Below are 14,755 nucleotides of genomic sequence, written 5' to 3' on the forward strand. Positions count from 1 at the left end.
TACGTATGATGGACGATCCTCGCAGTAGATAGCGCTATTTGAGCAATAGCGAAATTCAGACCTGAAAAAAATCAGGCCTGTACGGGACTCGAACCACTGACCTCTGCGATACTAGTGCAGCGCTCTAACCAATTGAGCTAACAAGCCAACTGAGAGCAGGCCGTTAAGTTGATTCGTAATGAACCCGTGAAAGTGATTTTTTTCAGGTCTGAATTTCGCTATTGCTCAAATAGCGCTATCTACTGCGAGGATCGTCCATCATACGTATCAAATACCGCAGTTCAAAATATATGATTTTCATATATTTATTCTATCTCATTTATCACTTTCACGGGTTCATTACGAATCAACTTAACGGCCTGCTCTCAGTTGGCTTGTTAGCTCAATTGGTTAGAGCGCTGCACTAGTATCGCAGAGGTCAGTGGTTCGAGTCCCGTACAGGCCTGATTTTTTTCAGGTCTGAATTTCGCTATTGCTCAAATAGCGCTATCTACTGCGAGGATCGTCCATCATACGTAATAATGGTATATTGTTAGAAAGACCTCAGCTAAGAACGAAGAAGACAATGGGAGATCGCGCGTTTTCAATAGCTGCTCCTTTCTTATGGAACAGGCTTCCTCTGCCAATAAGACAGGAAACATCAATCAACTCCTTCAAACGTTCTGTTAAAACGTATTTATTTAAAAAGGCTTTTAGTTAGATTATTTATTCATTTAATTTAATATTGTGATTTTTAGAAAAATTCTATGTTTTACTAATTACTCTGGAAATGTTTATACTGTAAATATTGTAATTTTATCGGGTTTAATAATTGATATTGTAATGCGCTTTTGAGTGCAAAGAACGAAATATCAAGAATCCGTAAACGGAAACTTGAAAGAAATTTTTGAAACCGTTGCGGAAACACGACGGGTAACACGTGTTTCCGCTTCCGGTTTGATGACGTTCACTCGCGTTTCCGTTGCTGCGGTAACAACGGAACCGAATCACTTATTTACACGTTTCCGTCAGGTTTCAGTTGAAGGAAACAAATGTTTCCTCATATGTAACTTCATGTTTACATGTGCGGAAACACGAGGTAACGTTCCGGAAACAGGAATTTTTCATATTTCCGTCAGACCGAAACGTTCACGGAAATACAAGGTTACGTTTCGGAAACACGTTTTCCTCTCGTTTCCGTTGACGAAATAAGGCAGAATGTCGACGGAAATACGAGGTTACTTGTACTCAGACTTAGAGGGGACGAAAGTACGAGGTTTTGTTTCAGAAACACTTTTTTTTTATCTTGTTCGAGCATGCGCAGTAGTGATTTTTTCTCTTCCTTTTTCATTATTACAGGACAGGTTAATATGTTGTGATCGTGCGTTTTTCTATAACCCATACCAGACTTTTACCGTTCTTTTGCGAAATGTGTGCTTCACCATGCAAAATCAGACATATACAAGAGCTATATTTTCTTTACAGCCACAATCAATTTTTATTTTCCTTTTCTTCAGTCGATCGACGGGTGACGCACAATTGATTTTTGTTATTTAAAAAGTACATCATATCCGCTTGTCGTCCTCGCTATTTGAGCAAAATATGCCTACAACTCTTTTGTTAACAAATGAACATCAAAAAAATTTTGTAGCTAGTATATAGAAAATGTCAAATGTGCTGAAAAAATGTCTCGACTTAGTCGCTGCGGACAGCCCAACGCGGGCCGTTAGTTGGGTGAGGGCGTGATGATTCATTCACAGTCGGGTTCACACGTGCAGTTGTACGACATTGCTTCTCAGTTAGTGCTGCAAAATACGCCTTATCCAGTTTCACTTTGATGTTCCTCAGCTGGCTCCTCTCCCATGAAAGTTTTCTGACTTTTCGTGGTGTTGGGTCACCCCCTGTTTCTACTGCCTCTTCTTCGCAGCTTTCTTCTGACGACATATAATGTAATGCTTCTGGGGAAGACAGAATTTCTCGTGCCCTTTTCTTGTCTCCATCAGACAGCACTGTCGAGTTGTCCAGAAAGTTTCTAAAGGGAAAAAAAGATCGAGACAAGTGAGAACCTTGTCGGAGCACTATTGAGAAGTCAAATAATTGCTAAAATTGTCATAACTACCATTTCAGTGTCACGAAAAGCTCGATTATGAGCTTGCTAGGATTGAAATAGGCAAAAGACACAAAAATCAGCCACATAGCTCAAGCTTTGGAAGAAAACCATGTTGACATTGTAGCAGTTAAACATCATCGGAGCCAACTGATTTAATACACGCGCAGAGTTGTTACCAAGAAAAAATAATAACGGTATTAATCATATTTTCTCTTGTTGTAATGCATTTAAGTGACTTGTCCTTAAACATTAGAGACAAAGTAGTAAACGTTAACAATCTGGCCTTATATACCCTCTTTAAACGATTGCTTCGCTTGATTCGCCGTCGGTGCTTCTCAAAGCTGTTGTTTGCTTTCCTTGTTTTATCATCTCTTATGGATCTCCAATGCTGATGAACAGCAGCTAATTCAAAACAAATAGACTATGTTAGTTGACGAAGCATGCTGTCGACACTACTTGGTAGAAATTACTCCGAGAAAAAGTGGTTGCCGCCCAATATCATTAATCAGCGATAGCACCTTACAGCATTGGCAGCTTTCGATTCGCTTTAAAAATTGACTTGTGTTCAAATATAGCTTCAACGTTTCAATCCGTCAAAATCCCTTTTTGGAAACAAAATTTTCTTATATAGCTACACATCACACAAGCAATCTCGCCGGGACATACCGTACGTATAGTTGAAGGCGAATCAAGATTTGAATCGATGAATTTTATTTGTTAGTCAGCATACTTAGGTTCGCTACAGGTAGGGTTATGACGCTAAATTGACCGAAGCCTACGAGCAGTCTCTCTTTTGCTCTATGGAAAGCCAATGAGGATAAATAAGAAAATAAGTAAAAGTACTGGGAGAGTTAAGCTGGCGCCCCAAAGATGTATAACGCACATTTTCGATATTTTCACCTTCATTGCCCCGGATTTTAGAGCAAAGAGACTGCTCGCAATCTATTTTGACCTACTTGTCTGAGAGGCTCGATTGCCTGCACATAGTACCTTCAAAAAGGCTCTTATAGAAAAATAGCAATATAAATTCTATATGGCCAGCTGGTATCTTATTGGAGGAGGTTCCACTGCTCTTGTTAAGAAATTATGAGAGGCTAACCTTTGATGGTTGACTTCCTCCACTTCTTCTTGCCGTAAACTGCCCGTACTTCAGTTAAAAGTTTCTTGGTCAAGGCTTGATATGATGAACCGTCGAAACTACACATACAATAGAGAAAAACGGAGGAGATTAAGCCAAATAGAGAAACGACAGCAAGAAAGATAAATTTTTGAAATGATTGTCCAAAACATGCACAGGTCGCGATGAAACAGTCATTCACATGTGCATAGAGCTAGACGAGTGAAATTAATCATCAACCAAGTGAGAGAAAAAAGAAAAATATGAAGGCAGCTTTTGAGCAGCAGTTAACAAATTGTCCCAAAGCAGGCAGACTAGGGTTGAGAAACATTTCTTCAAAGCCCTGAAAACTTTTAACTATAAAGAACTGTGATTAAGTTGAAAAGTTTAAAAAATTCAAAACCAGCTTGGTTAAAGGTTTAAGAAAAATGCTACGACGTTTCGACGTTCGCTTAGCGTCATTATCAAGTCAATAATGATTATTATTCTGTGTAAATTTAAATAAAAATTGACTTGAATTTACTTGAAGGAGTGAAATGAGAACGAATACATATATAAAAGAATTCGATGGAGACGCGGATAACAAGATGAAAATATGCGTCGTTTACAAATTTGAATGTAATCTGTGCAACGCAGATTATGTCGGGTGGTGCACCCGACATTTAAACCAGCACATTAACGAACGCAAATGCTCTGCAATCGGAAGAAGGCATCTTGAGCAACATGGTCTATTAAAGACTGACTTGGCTGATAAGCAATTTTCTGTTCTAAATAAATGTAAATTAAAGTTTGATTTTCTAATTTTTGAGATGTTATTCATTAAGGAATTGAACCCCCAGTTAAATACTCAAAAAGACTATTCGCGCCAAACTCTTTACGCGAATTTGCATGCGAATATGTGACTGTGCACGAATACTTTGTTGTTTGCATATTTTCATTTTGTTAACGTGTCTCTAAGGAAATCTTATACATTTATATTCGTTGTCATTTCACTCATTAGTGCCTTGATAATGACGTTAAGCGAACGTCGAAATGCCATCGCATTTTTCTTAAACCAAGATGGTTTTTAATTTTTCAAACTTTTCAACTTTATCATTAAAAAGTTACGATAAAACATTTCTTAAAACCATTTTAAGATTAAAAATTACGAATAAAGGACGACGACGTTTCGACTTTAATAATAATAATAATAATAATAATAATAATGACCTTTATTAGTATACTTCCATATTGTCGCTCTTCGCTACTATTATAAAAACTAACTATAATAAATCAAAATTGATAAAATAGTGAATAATAAAAACTATACTAGATTATCCATTGCATGTCAGAATGTGTCTCTTAAGATTTATACAAAAAAGTGCATGGTCACCGCAATTCCGTAGCTCCGCAGGAAGCTTATTAAAAGCTTCTGAAGCTTGATCTTGTAGAGTGTTCTTCTCAATTTTGTTGGCAAGTTCTAATTTTGGTGCAGCTAATGACCTAAGACTATATCTATTTACGACGTGTTGCTTGAGTTTTAGTGGAAAGTCCTCATTGTATAATGACTTGTGCGCTAGCTTAGCTATATTAAATTCTAAACGCTCTTTGATTGTGAGCCAACCTAGGTTTCTAACATCCTGGAGTCCAGCAAATTTAGTTAACACAAAACCCGCACACGTGTTCTGTACTCTTTGAAGGCGTTTGGTCTGGTACTCTGGGAGAGGACTAAACACAACGTTGCAATAATCCAGTTTAGAGAGTATAAGACTTTCCACCAGTCGTTTTCTTATGTGGTATGGTGCGAAGTTTTTTAGTTTCCATAGTACTGCTAAAGCACCGTAACAAGATGACAACAGATTCGTTATGTGTTCTTGCCATGTTAGTTCCTGATCCAGATAAACTCCCAAAAGCTTGGTGTTTGAGACTTTCTCAAGTTTAGTGTCCCGGCAGTGTACATCTGCAGAAAAATCATTTAAAGAGTGTGCGCGCGCCAATTGTCTTGTAGAGAGAAGCATCCATTTCGTTTTTTTCTGAATTCAACGCCAGATTGGACGATTCAGAGTAACTGCTGAGGCCTCTTATTGTCTGATTAGCATCCTTTATGCACGCCTCTATTTCATGTGGCTTCGAGTGGTGAAGCAACGTGGTATCATCCGCATATTGAAAGCATTTGCAACTTAACTTTTTCTGGAGGTCTGCTACATAGATATTGAAAATTAACTGTCCTAAGATCGATCCTTGAGGGACGCCGAAGCAAGTTTCCAACCGCTGAGAACGCTTTTCATCTATCATTACATACTGTTGTCTGCCCGTAAGATAGGAGGTCATCCAGGTTAGACAATCCTTTGAAAAACCCATTGAGTGCATTTTATAAATAACTGACTTGAAGTTCACAGTATCAAAAGCTCTCGAGTAATCTGGAAGAATTATGAGAGTTGCTTCGCCGCAACGCATTGCACGTGTACTATCGTCTCTAATCCCCAGTAATGTTATGGCCGTTGAGTGATTCTTTCTAAATCCTGAGATGTTTTCACCAAAAAGTTCTCTTTCTTAAATGAATCAAATTGTCTGATGGGCTACCAGCCTTTGAAAGATTTTGGACAGGGCTGGGAGGATGGATACAGGTCGATAGTCATGTTTAGCCATTGGTTGATCTATCTTTGGTATTGGTGAGATTCGCGCCACCTTCCAGTCAATAGGGAAATAATTATTTCTGATACAGCAGTTAATTATATGTGTGAGGGGACCTGCTAACAGCTCCGCAACTGGTTTCAAAAACTTCACTGGGATATTATCTGGACCTGTTGAACTATCCGTTCTTAGTAATTTGATTTCACGTAAGACCTCTACATGGGTTACCTCGCGTAGCTTGAAAGGGGCGGAGTCGCTAACATCACCCAGTGAATTTACCAGATATAATAGGTCATCAACAGAGTCCCCTGAAGATATCCCTAAGGTTCTCTCTGCTGTAGTGGCGAAGAATGAGTTGAGCTCATCAGGATCGGCCATGAGTGGCTTGGTACTGGGATTCAGCACTCTGTGAATTGTACGCCAGATTTCTTTTGGTCGTTTTGAAAAAAAACGCGTTGTGAAAGAAAGATTTCTTAGCCTGCCTTATCTTAGTTTTCAGAGTGTTCCGAGTAGTACGAAATGCCTCCCATATATTGTTGTCATTTGATTCATGTGCTCTTTTACGTAACTTATTTCGTTGGGTCTGCAGCTCACGGATTTCGGGATCAGCTAACCAAGGAGCGGGTGGACGTGTAACTTTCACTCTTCTTAGAGGAGCACGTCTTTCAATGCATTCTGTAACAAGAGAGTTAAGCGTTGTAACCATATCATCTGGACATCCCACGCCATAAACAATATTTAGAGGTAAGGCTGAAAAGTCCTCTTTATACGATTGCAAGTTAAGATTCTTTTCGTTTCGAATAAACTTGTAACGTGGGAGAAATCTTGTAATACGCATATTGATGGTAGCATAAGGCGCATCATGATCACTGATAGTGGGGCATGGCAGAACGTTTGTGTATGATACTTTGGAAGGCGAATTTGAAATCAGATGGTCAATCAGAGACTTTAGCTACACGTCATTATAAAGTCAAAATATGTTTGTAAGTTTCAGTCAATAAATACTAAAATACAATAGCTGATTAAAAGCTGTAATCCTTCTGGATATTTAAATTAGGCTTAAGATTCTTAATGAAAAGCATTTAAAATACTAAACAATCAAATTTGCTCTGGCACTTTCTTAAAACTGTAAATTGGTTTTCCCTCAAGAGGTTGTTGTTACCGTGAACTCAGAAATGTCTCACCGATTGCCGAATTTCTATGCTCAGCAATGCGTAGATGAAGGTGTCGGGCTTTGTTTCCGATATAATCGAGATCACACACGTACAACATGAAGAAAGATAAGCAACACACTGCCTACTAACAATTGACGGCTTAATTTCTTTGGGTATAAGATCTTGCCCCAATTTCTTGCTCACAATTCACAGTTTTAAAAAATTGCCAGAGCAAATCTGATTGTTTAGTATTTGAAATGCTCTTCATTAGAAATCTTAAGCCTAATTTAAATATCCAGACAGACTCCATACGTGCCAAACTTTTTGTCTAACTTTCTTATATTTTTCACACGTTACAGCTTTTGATCAGCTATTGTTTTTGAGTATTTATAGACTGAAACTTACAAACATATTATGACTTGATAATGACGTGTAGCTAATGCCGAAACGTCGTTGTCCTTTAGGAATTTTTAATGTTAATGATTTTGAGAAATGTTTTATCGTAATTTTTCATTGTTAAATGTGGCTTAACTGCAGAATAACGGTACCCTGTTACTCATTTACATGTGTTTGTAGGCTTTATTAGGGTTAGGGCCGCGAACACAATAAAAAAAAAATGCTTTGCAAAATCACTTCTAGTTCAACTTTATCGCAGTTTTTTTCTGGTCAAATTGTTTGACAAATCTTATCTTACAACAACAAAAGTGCTTTACTGCGAATAGTGCTTTACTGCGAAGGATCGTGCTCATATACGTATAAATCTTATCTTACTGATCCAGAAGACTAACCACATCTTTAAAATAACAGTTCATACATGTATTACTAGAGTTCCATTTAGCCACAACTTGATATAAAGTTAACTTTGAAATAACTTTAATTTGTGTTATACCTAACACTAAAATCAAGCTCTGGCTGATTCTCCCCATCCTCTTGCTGTTCACGTTGCTTTACGAGTTCTTTGTAGACTTTCCTGACGGCGTTCTTTTTTAAAGGTTGATTAAGAAGGACACAGTGTTAAAACAAACTGAATTATATCTCCTATTTCTACGGAGTTTGTGGAAGATAAATAAATCGAGGCTACTAAGATTCTTATTATTGTGTAAACGTCCTTTCTGTACAGAATGCACTCGTCCAGCTACATAGAAAAATAGAAAACCCCCATAAAATCTGGCGCTGTTGACCCACAAAACGTTCCCAAGTATGGAAAGTTTACCAACAAAGATTGATTTGCAGTAAATGGTTTGAACCCGGGGGTAACATGTGAAGGTGTAGTCTGATCGTCCGGGTGAGTGTAGTCCTGAGAAGGACTGTTGTCGGTGGCAGTGACTGACGTTTCGACAACCTGTGCGGAAGTCATCATCAGAGTCAAGTGAGTGATTGTTGTCAGTAGAATGTTCTTATTCCAGTTCGTGTGAAATGATCGGTTGGTTTTGCCGTGATGTTATTGGCTGTAAGACTCAAGTGACGTAAGTCGGTCGTGATTGGTCTGTTTCGGTCTGTCGGTAAAGCTAGGTTGTTCTTTTTCGGTCGTTTGTGATGTTTATGTCGTGAATGAGTCGTTTGTACGAGGAAAGGTGATGTCAGCAATCACATTGCTGAACACCATCGACTTACCAACCACAACATTGACTGGGACTCTGCGCAATGCCTAACCTACAGCACTGACTATTTTCAACGACTGACTCTGGAAAGCTGGTTTACTAACTTAGAACAGACTCCCCTAAACAGATGTCAACAACTACCCGCCCCATACAAACGACTCATTCACGACATAAACATCACAAACGACCGAAAAAGAACAACCTAGCTTTACCGACAGACCGAAACAGACCAATCACGACCGACTTACGTCACTTGAGTCTTACAGCCAATAACATCACGGCAAAACCAACCGATCATTTCACACGAACTGGAATAAGAACATTCTACTGACAACAATCACTCACTTGACTCTGATGATGACTTCCGCACAGGTTGTCGAAACGTCAGTCACTGCCACCGACAACAGTCCTTCTCAGGACTACACTCACCCGGACGATCAGACTACACCTTCACAAAGATTGATTTTTCGTCGTTAAATGCGGTAAAACCTTATGCATTGATAGAACGTAAAGAGCTGTTACGTCATTGCCGCCATGTTGGTGGACATAAACAATAGATATCTCATTAGCTTCTTTTGTTCGTCTACCAGTTTTTTTTCCTTTCACCATTGTTACCTGTCTCTAGAGATGGTTTGCAAACCACACGTACGCTGAAGTTCAATTCTGCAGTTCCTTTCAATAAAGACTCTTTCGAAATAAAAAATCGCTCCTCTTCAAATTACCTCGACATTTTCTTTAATACGAGTTTGTAGTCACTCTGGAAGGCAAGACTAGAGGTTGATCTGACTATACCAATCTCGAATCTCAAATGTCACACATAATCGTTTGTTCATGGAGCGGCAAATTCAAATCAGAGTTTCTGTTATAGGTGGCTTCCACGTTACGTCATTGCCGTCATGTTGGTGGACGCAAACAATAGATATCTCATTAGCTTCTTTTGTTCGTCCACCAGCATTTGTTCCTTTCACCATTGTTACCTGTGTCTCTAGAGACTGGTTGCAAACCACCTACACGTCTAAAATCAAGAGAATAACTATACTTACCGAGCACTCAGAATCGTGGTCTCTCGATTTCTGTGACAGTTTCGTCTTTCGTTTTGCCTTTAGACCTTCCATCTCCTTCCTCAACTGCTTATATTCGTCGCGAATATTCGAGACTTCTGCCAGTAGTTTTCGCACGATATCTGGGACGATAAATGTATTTCTCGTTGAAGATCTGGGGGTTTCGGAATCTAATACCTGTTTGATGTATCCATGACAGACAGCTGCAGTCGGAGAACAATCCGAGCAAAATTACGGACTGTGATGTGGATCGTGTGTCGACAACTTTCCTTGTCCACAAATTTCCCGCTCTCTGGTAAAAGATGCTGACTCATTTGTTGCCAATGGTAACGGTCGGCTAGCCGCATGCGCGTGGTGACATGACACTTAACATTCTAGTTGATGAGCTTCGATTTGTTAGTCTGCCAACTTGACGAAGAGAAAGGAATCATTTAGAATAAAAAGGAAAAGTTTGCATACAGATCGCAAGAAGAAGCGTGAAAGACGTAGGCAGCGGTGTGGTCATTGCCAGAATTATTATCCACTACGCAGTATCATCATCACCGTAGACTTTATTTTGACTCAAGTCTCGAACAGTGGAAAAGCGCAGAAGATACCAAAAGACCGTGTGTCCCTGACGTGCCTGGATCAAGTTCTAGTGAAAGCGAATACGAGGGTACGTACAAAAGATCGTGTTTTCCTGACGTGCCTGTATCAAGCTCTGGTGAAAGGGAATACGAAGAACGCCTCTGCGCGAAGGAATAAGCTCCCATTCTGTTCAATGGCATTCTGGTCATAAAAAAAAGAGAGATGTTCGAAATCAGTGTTTATTAAGCTTCGAGAAAATGAAGAATTTTATAGGGATATCGCAAATAATTTGTACGCTATCAGGGTTTTCGTTTGAGGCCGGAGGCTGGAAGTTTCGTCCGGTCGTTTTCCATTCCATGTCCGGTACTTTGATTTCAATATTTGAAGGATTTTTTATTATTATTAGTTTTTTTTATTATGTCACGTCCGGGACTTTCACGAACATGTCCGTTACTTTACAAAACTGTCGAAAACCCTGCGCTATTTCAGTTTAAATGAAACGCCAATTTTCCTTCTTTGATACCTCTTGATAGTCAAGCCTGAAAAACAACCATTGCCCTGTTTTACAGTGTAATATTATGGCATATGCAGCGCGTTTTCAAGACCTTATTTGGTAAAATATAGCTTTTTTCCTATTCTCGTTCAACCTCCCCATCCGATTTCCTTTTACTCTTCCCCTGTCTCTCTTCCACCATCTATGCTCCCTACGAGGGTTTCCATGGCAAAGGGTCTGGAGAACATTTCGTAATCAGCCAACCGTATCTAATAATTATCTCACATCGAACACACGCCATTGAGAATTGTCAAGACAATGGCTTCAAAGAAAGTTTTATGCTTTCTTTTCGTCTGTTCCTTTGCCTTGAGAAGTGCCGCCATCTGTACCGACAACAGCGATTGTTCCTTCCTTGAGTCCTGTTGTACAGATAACGTATGTAGACAAAAATGCAACGGCTGTTTGTTCGACTCGCAATGTGGAACGAACGAGCAGTGCTGCAACAGTAAATGCATAAGTAGTTCGTCTTCTTGTTCCTGTTCGAACGACTTCCAATGTGACAGTGGTGAGCAGTGCTGTAAGAGCAAGTGCATCAGCAGTTTGTCTTCTTGCTCCTGTTCATTCGACTTCGAATGTGACAGCAGCGAGAAGTGCTGTACATATGATAGCAAATGCATTGACAGTTGGTCTTCTTGTTCTTGTTCGTCCGATTACCAGTGTGACAGTGGAGAGGATTGTTGTGGGGGAGTATGTTCGTCGTACTGTAGATGGAGCGGTGGAGCTATTGCAGCCGCTGTGATCGGTACAATTATCTTCTTCGCCATCATCATCTCCATCGTATCCTGCCTCTGCTGTGCTTGCTGTCCGTACTACCGCTATCGTACACCCGGCGCTGTGGTTGTCACCCAACAGCCGCAACAACAGTTCGTCTCAACTCAGACACACATGATGACTACGCAGCAAGTTCATCCTCCTCCGCCGACGAACTACAACCAGCCTCCTCCAGGTTACAATCCGCCTCCTCCAGGTTTCAATCAGGCTCCTCCGCCTTACCCAAGCTATCCACCGCCACCAAACCAATATCCTCCACCGCCAGGACAAGCCCAAGCGGCACCGCCGCCGGCTGCCTTTAACTCTGAACAACCGAACAAGTTTTAGCTAAAGTAAACTTAGTGCAAGGTAACTCATTCAAACACAATACTGTTCCAGTGATTTCAGTAACCTTCGCTTTTTGCTTGCATTTATATAGATTTAGACGTAGTCTTACTAAAGATTCTTGATTCAAGGATTTGCACGCTGAATTTCATATCGCTTTCTTTGTTCAAAGAAAAACAAAGAGTAGACATAGGTTTCTTTTGGACAGGATTTTTGTAGGATATAGATGAGTTCGGCTATTAGCAACAATAATTATATTCTAGAATGAATAATGTACTCTCAGAAATGTAGTTTCTCTTTCAGTGTCATATTAAACCGATCTGGCTGTATTCAACCCCGTCTCCCATCGACAGTTTTCGATCTATTTCCGCTAGATTGCGAATGTCGATCGTGTCGCATAGCAGTAAAATTGTTAATCTCAATAATATATTCACAGGTTAAAAGTCTGTGTAATTAGCTCGTTTTTCCGCAATTATATTTCCGCTGCTACCACATTCACAGACGTCAGTGACGCGGCTTATTCCGCCTCAGGGAGATTTGTTACCTTTTGATGTTCTACTTTTAGCCGATCGGATCTTTAGCAGATCCACCGACAGCATATGCTGTATCGATGTCGAGTAGTTTTACATATGTGTGTTGTCTTAATTTTGCGAAAAATAATTTATTATTAATGCGCCGCCGAGTGCGATCTTCTGTTTGATATTCCGTTGACCGGTTCACCAGTGAATTTTGCACCGGATATTTCGAACTTTTGCGTTGTTCTTGTAAGGGTGGCGAACTTTTCTAATATAACTTGGTGAAACAGACTTCCATCAGCGAATACAAAGCAGGTCTGATTTTGTTTTGCTATATTTAGCATTTTGCAAATACAGACACTATCGTGTAGGGCTTTGTGAAACACAACACCTGCCTAATGCACATGAAGACAACCTAAGGTGTTTTACTAACCAGCCGCTAAGTTGAGTTGGCAGGGCTTTCAAGGCTTGTGGGTTCGTTTGAGAGGAACTAAAATGCAAAGAAAACAACGATTTTTACAATCGTATTCATGCGTTCCCGCGATGTAATTACCATAATCCTAATTAGCCGGCTCCGCATTGATGTTTATAAGACGTTGATAAGTCATGTTGAAAACCAAACTAAGCTCTACAATCTAAAGAGAAACGCTTTAATTACTCAGAATTCATCGTTCTAGGTGTTCGTAAAATAAATATGATCCTTACTGCTTATACAATTTTCGATAGACCTGAAGGCGAACAAATGGCTTGGTTTAAATTCATGATAATCTTTCAGTTTCAGTTTCTGTCGTTCAAGTCACGAAGAGCTTTATACGACTTTGAATTTCTTGACCCCTACCGATTTTGCGCTATTGAATAGCGCAAAGTCAGGGGGGTCTAATTTTTCTGCACGTAGCATCTCTGCGGGGCAAAAATTTAATGAAGGATTTTCACAAGAAAGGTGTTGAGATTAGTGAGGTTCGGTACATGGCTATCTATCAACAGATTTAATTTGACACGTCAGTCTAGACAACATTATGAGGTAAGGATCGAGTGCGCTCCGTGGATCACAAAATGTAGAAAATGCATCTTCTCAACGTAAACAAAAATTACGAGACGCCCATATTAAAGTGTGCGTCGTTTCCTTTATGTTGAGCCAAGCAGGAGCACTTTTAGTAAAGAAATCTTTGAGAAAAACTGAAGTAAGAACTATAAGTACGAACCTATGAGAGAATTATTAGCTAGTACGAACATAGTTCTCAAAGCCACCAATCAATCGATCGATGATACAGCACGCGATAGTTGCTGTTCTTATCAGAGTAGGAAAACAGTAACTTTGACTCTTAGCAGAGCGTTTATTTCGTGGTTCCTGCTTCTACATTCAACAGTTACCTAAAGCCAGCTGAAAGATGCTACAAATTAACATGCGAGAGGGTCAATGTGGCGAAAAAAAAGTTAATTTGAAAATTTTTCACCCAGTAAAAAGGTTCAGCTATTCCTAAACTGGAAAAATATATATATTTTCTAAAATTGGCCTCTTGGCTGGATTGAGGTGCATTGAATTCTGAAGTATTAAGGATAAGGCTTCCATCTCTTATTTTTGTAAACATTATTCGCCATAATTCCCAGACTAAAAATGTCACTCGCGACACTTAGTCCATGTTGTCCCCCTCTCAACGAGTTCTCCTTCATCGACGTGCTTCTGATTAAGGACCTCTCCCTCTGTATTTATTCGCCTGCGGCGATCTGCGATCCTAGCTTACCTCTTTTCTTTCTATCTTTTCGTGTTTGGTTTTGCTTCTTTATTCGCTCTTTGTGAATTAGCCTCTCCTGTTCGTCGCTTTCGTCTTCTTAAAGAATCGACACCGCACAAATAACTCGGAGTCGAACGCAACGCAAAGTCGCGAAACACTCGGAAAGTTATTCAGGTATTTCATACGTCAACTAAATTGGAGAAAAATGCTGCTTTTGTGCTCTTTTGAAAGAGCATGTTATAACTTTAGAGATCGCTAAATTGGTGTGGAAACTTGACTGCGAAAGAGAATCACTATTTAGATCTGGGTAGTGACCTGGAAATAATGGTAAATCTCATTACCTACCGCCGGCTTGAATACACATATTCCTTGTCGTAGCTTTCATATAATGAATCTCCGGTTTGAAACACACGCGTTTGAAACTCATGCCGGAATAGTTGGTTCTTCCCCTCCAAGAACGTGAATGGCTGGACGCGAAAACGGTGCTCACTAACTATGACAGAAATCTACTTTACAAATTGCCAAATATGCGCGAAACAAATGACAACGAGAAGGGCGTTAGAAAAGCATTACAACCAAAAGCATCCTTGTTGTGATACTCCACAGAGTATCGTCTTTCCTAACTTGGGAAGTAAACAGGCTCCAGTAGAGAAGCCA

The 14,755-nt window shown here is 39.7% G+C and overlaps 2 protein-coding genes across 2 annotated transcripts; one reads left to right on the forward strand and one right to left on the reverse strand.

The window, feature by feature from the left end:
• Positions 1–949: 949 nt before the first annotated feature.
• LOC111330449 (uncharacterized) lies at positions 950–10,402 on the reverse strand. Its single transcript, XM_088737615.1, has 6 exons — positions 10,232–10,402; positions 9,618–9,866; positions 7,863–7,954; positions 3,189–3,286; positions 2,365–2,491; positions 950–2,011 (listed from the first exon to the last, which is right to left on the reverse strand). Exons 1-6 carry the CDS (start codon positions 10,400–10,402, stop codon positions 1,675–1,677), a joined length of 1,074 nt encoding a protein of 357 aa, XP_088593741.1. The 3' UTR covers positions 950–1,674.
• Positions 10,403–10,853: 451 nt separating this feature from the next.
• LOC111330467 (uncharacterized) lies at positions 10,854–12,184 on the forward strand. Its single transcript, XM_022935324.2, has one exon. It carries the CDS (start codon positions 11,014–11,016, stop codon positions 11,851–11,853), a length of 840 nt encoding a protein of 279 aa, XP_022791059.2. The 5' UTR covers positions 10,854–11,013; the 3' UTR covers positions 11,854–12,184.
• The last annotated feature ends 2,571 nt before the right edge of the window (positions 12,185–14,755 follow it).

Source organism: Stylophora pistillata, chromosome 11 (assembly GCF_964205215.1).
Source record: "Stylophora pistillata chromosome 11, jaStyPist1.2, whole genome shotgun sequence".
Classification (NCBI taxonomy): domain Eukaryota; kingdom Metazoa; phylum Cnidaria; class Anthozoa; order Scleractinia; family Pocilloporidae; genus Stylophora; species Stylophora pistillata.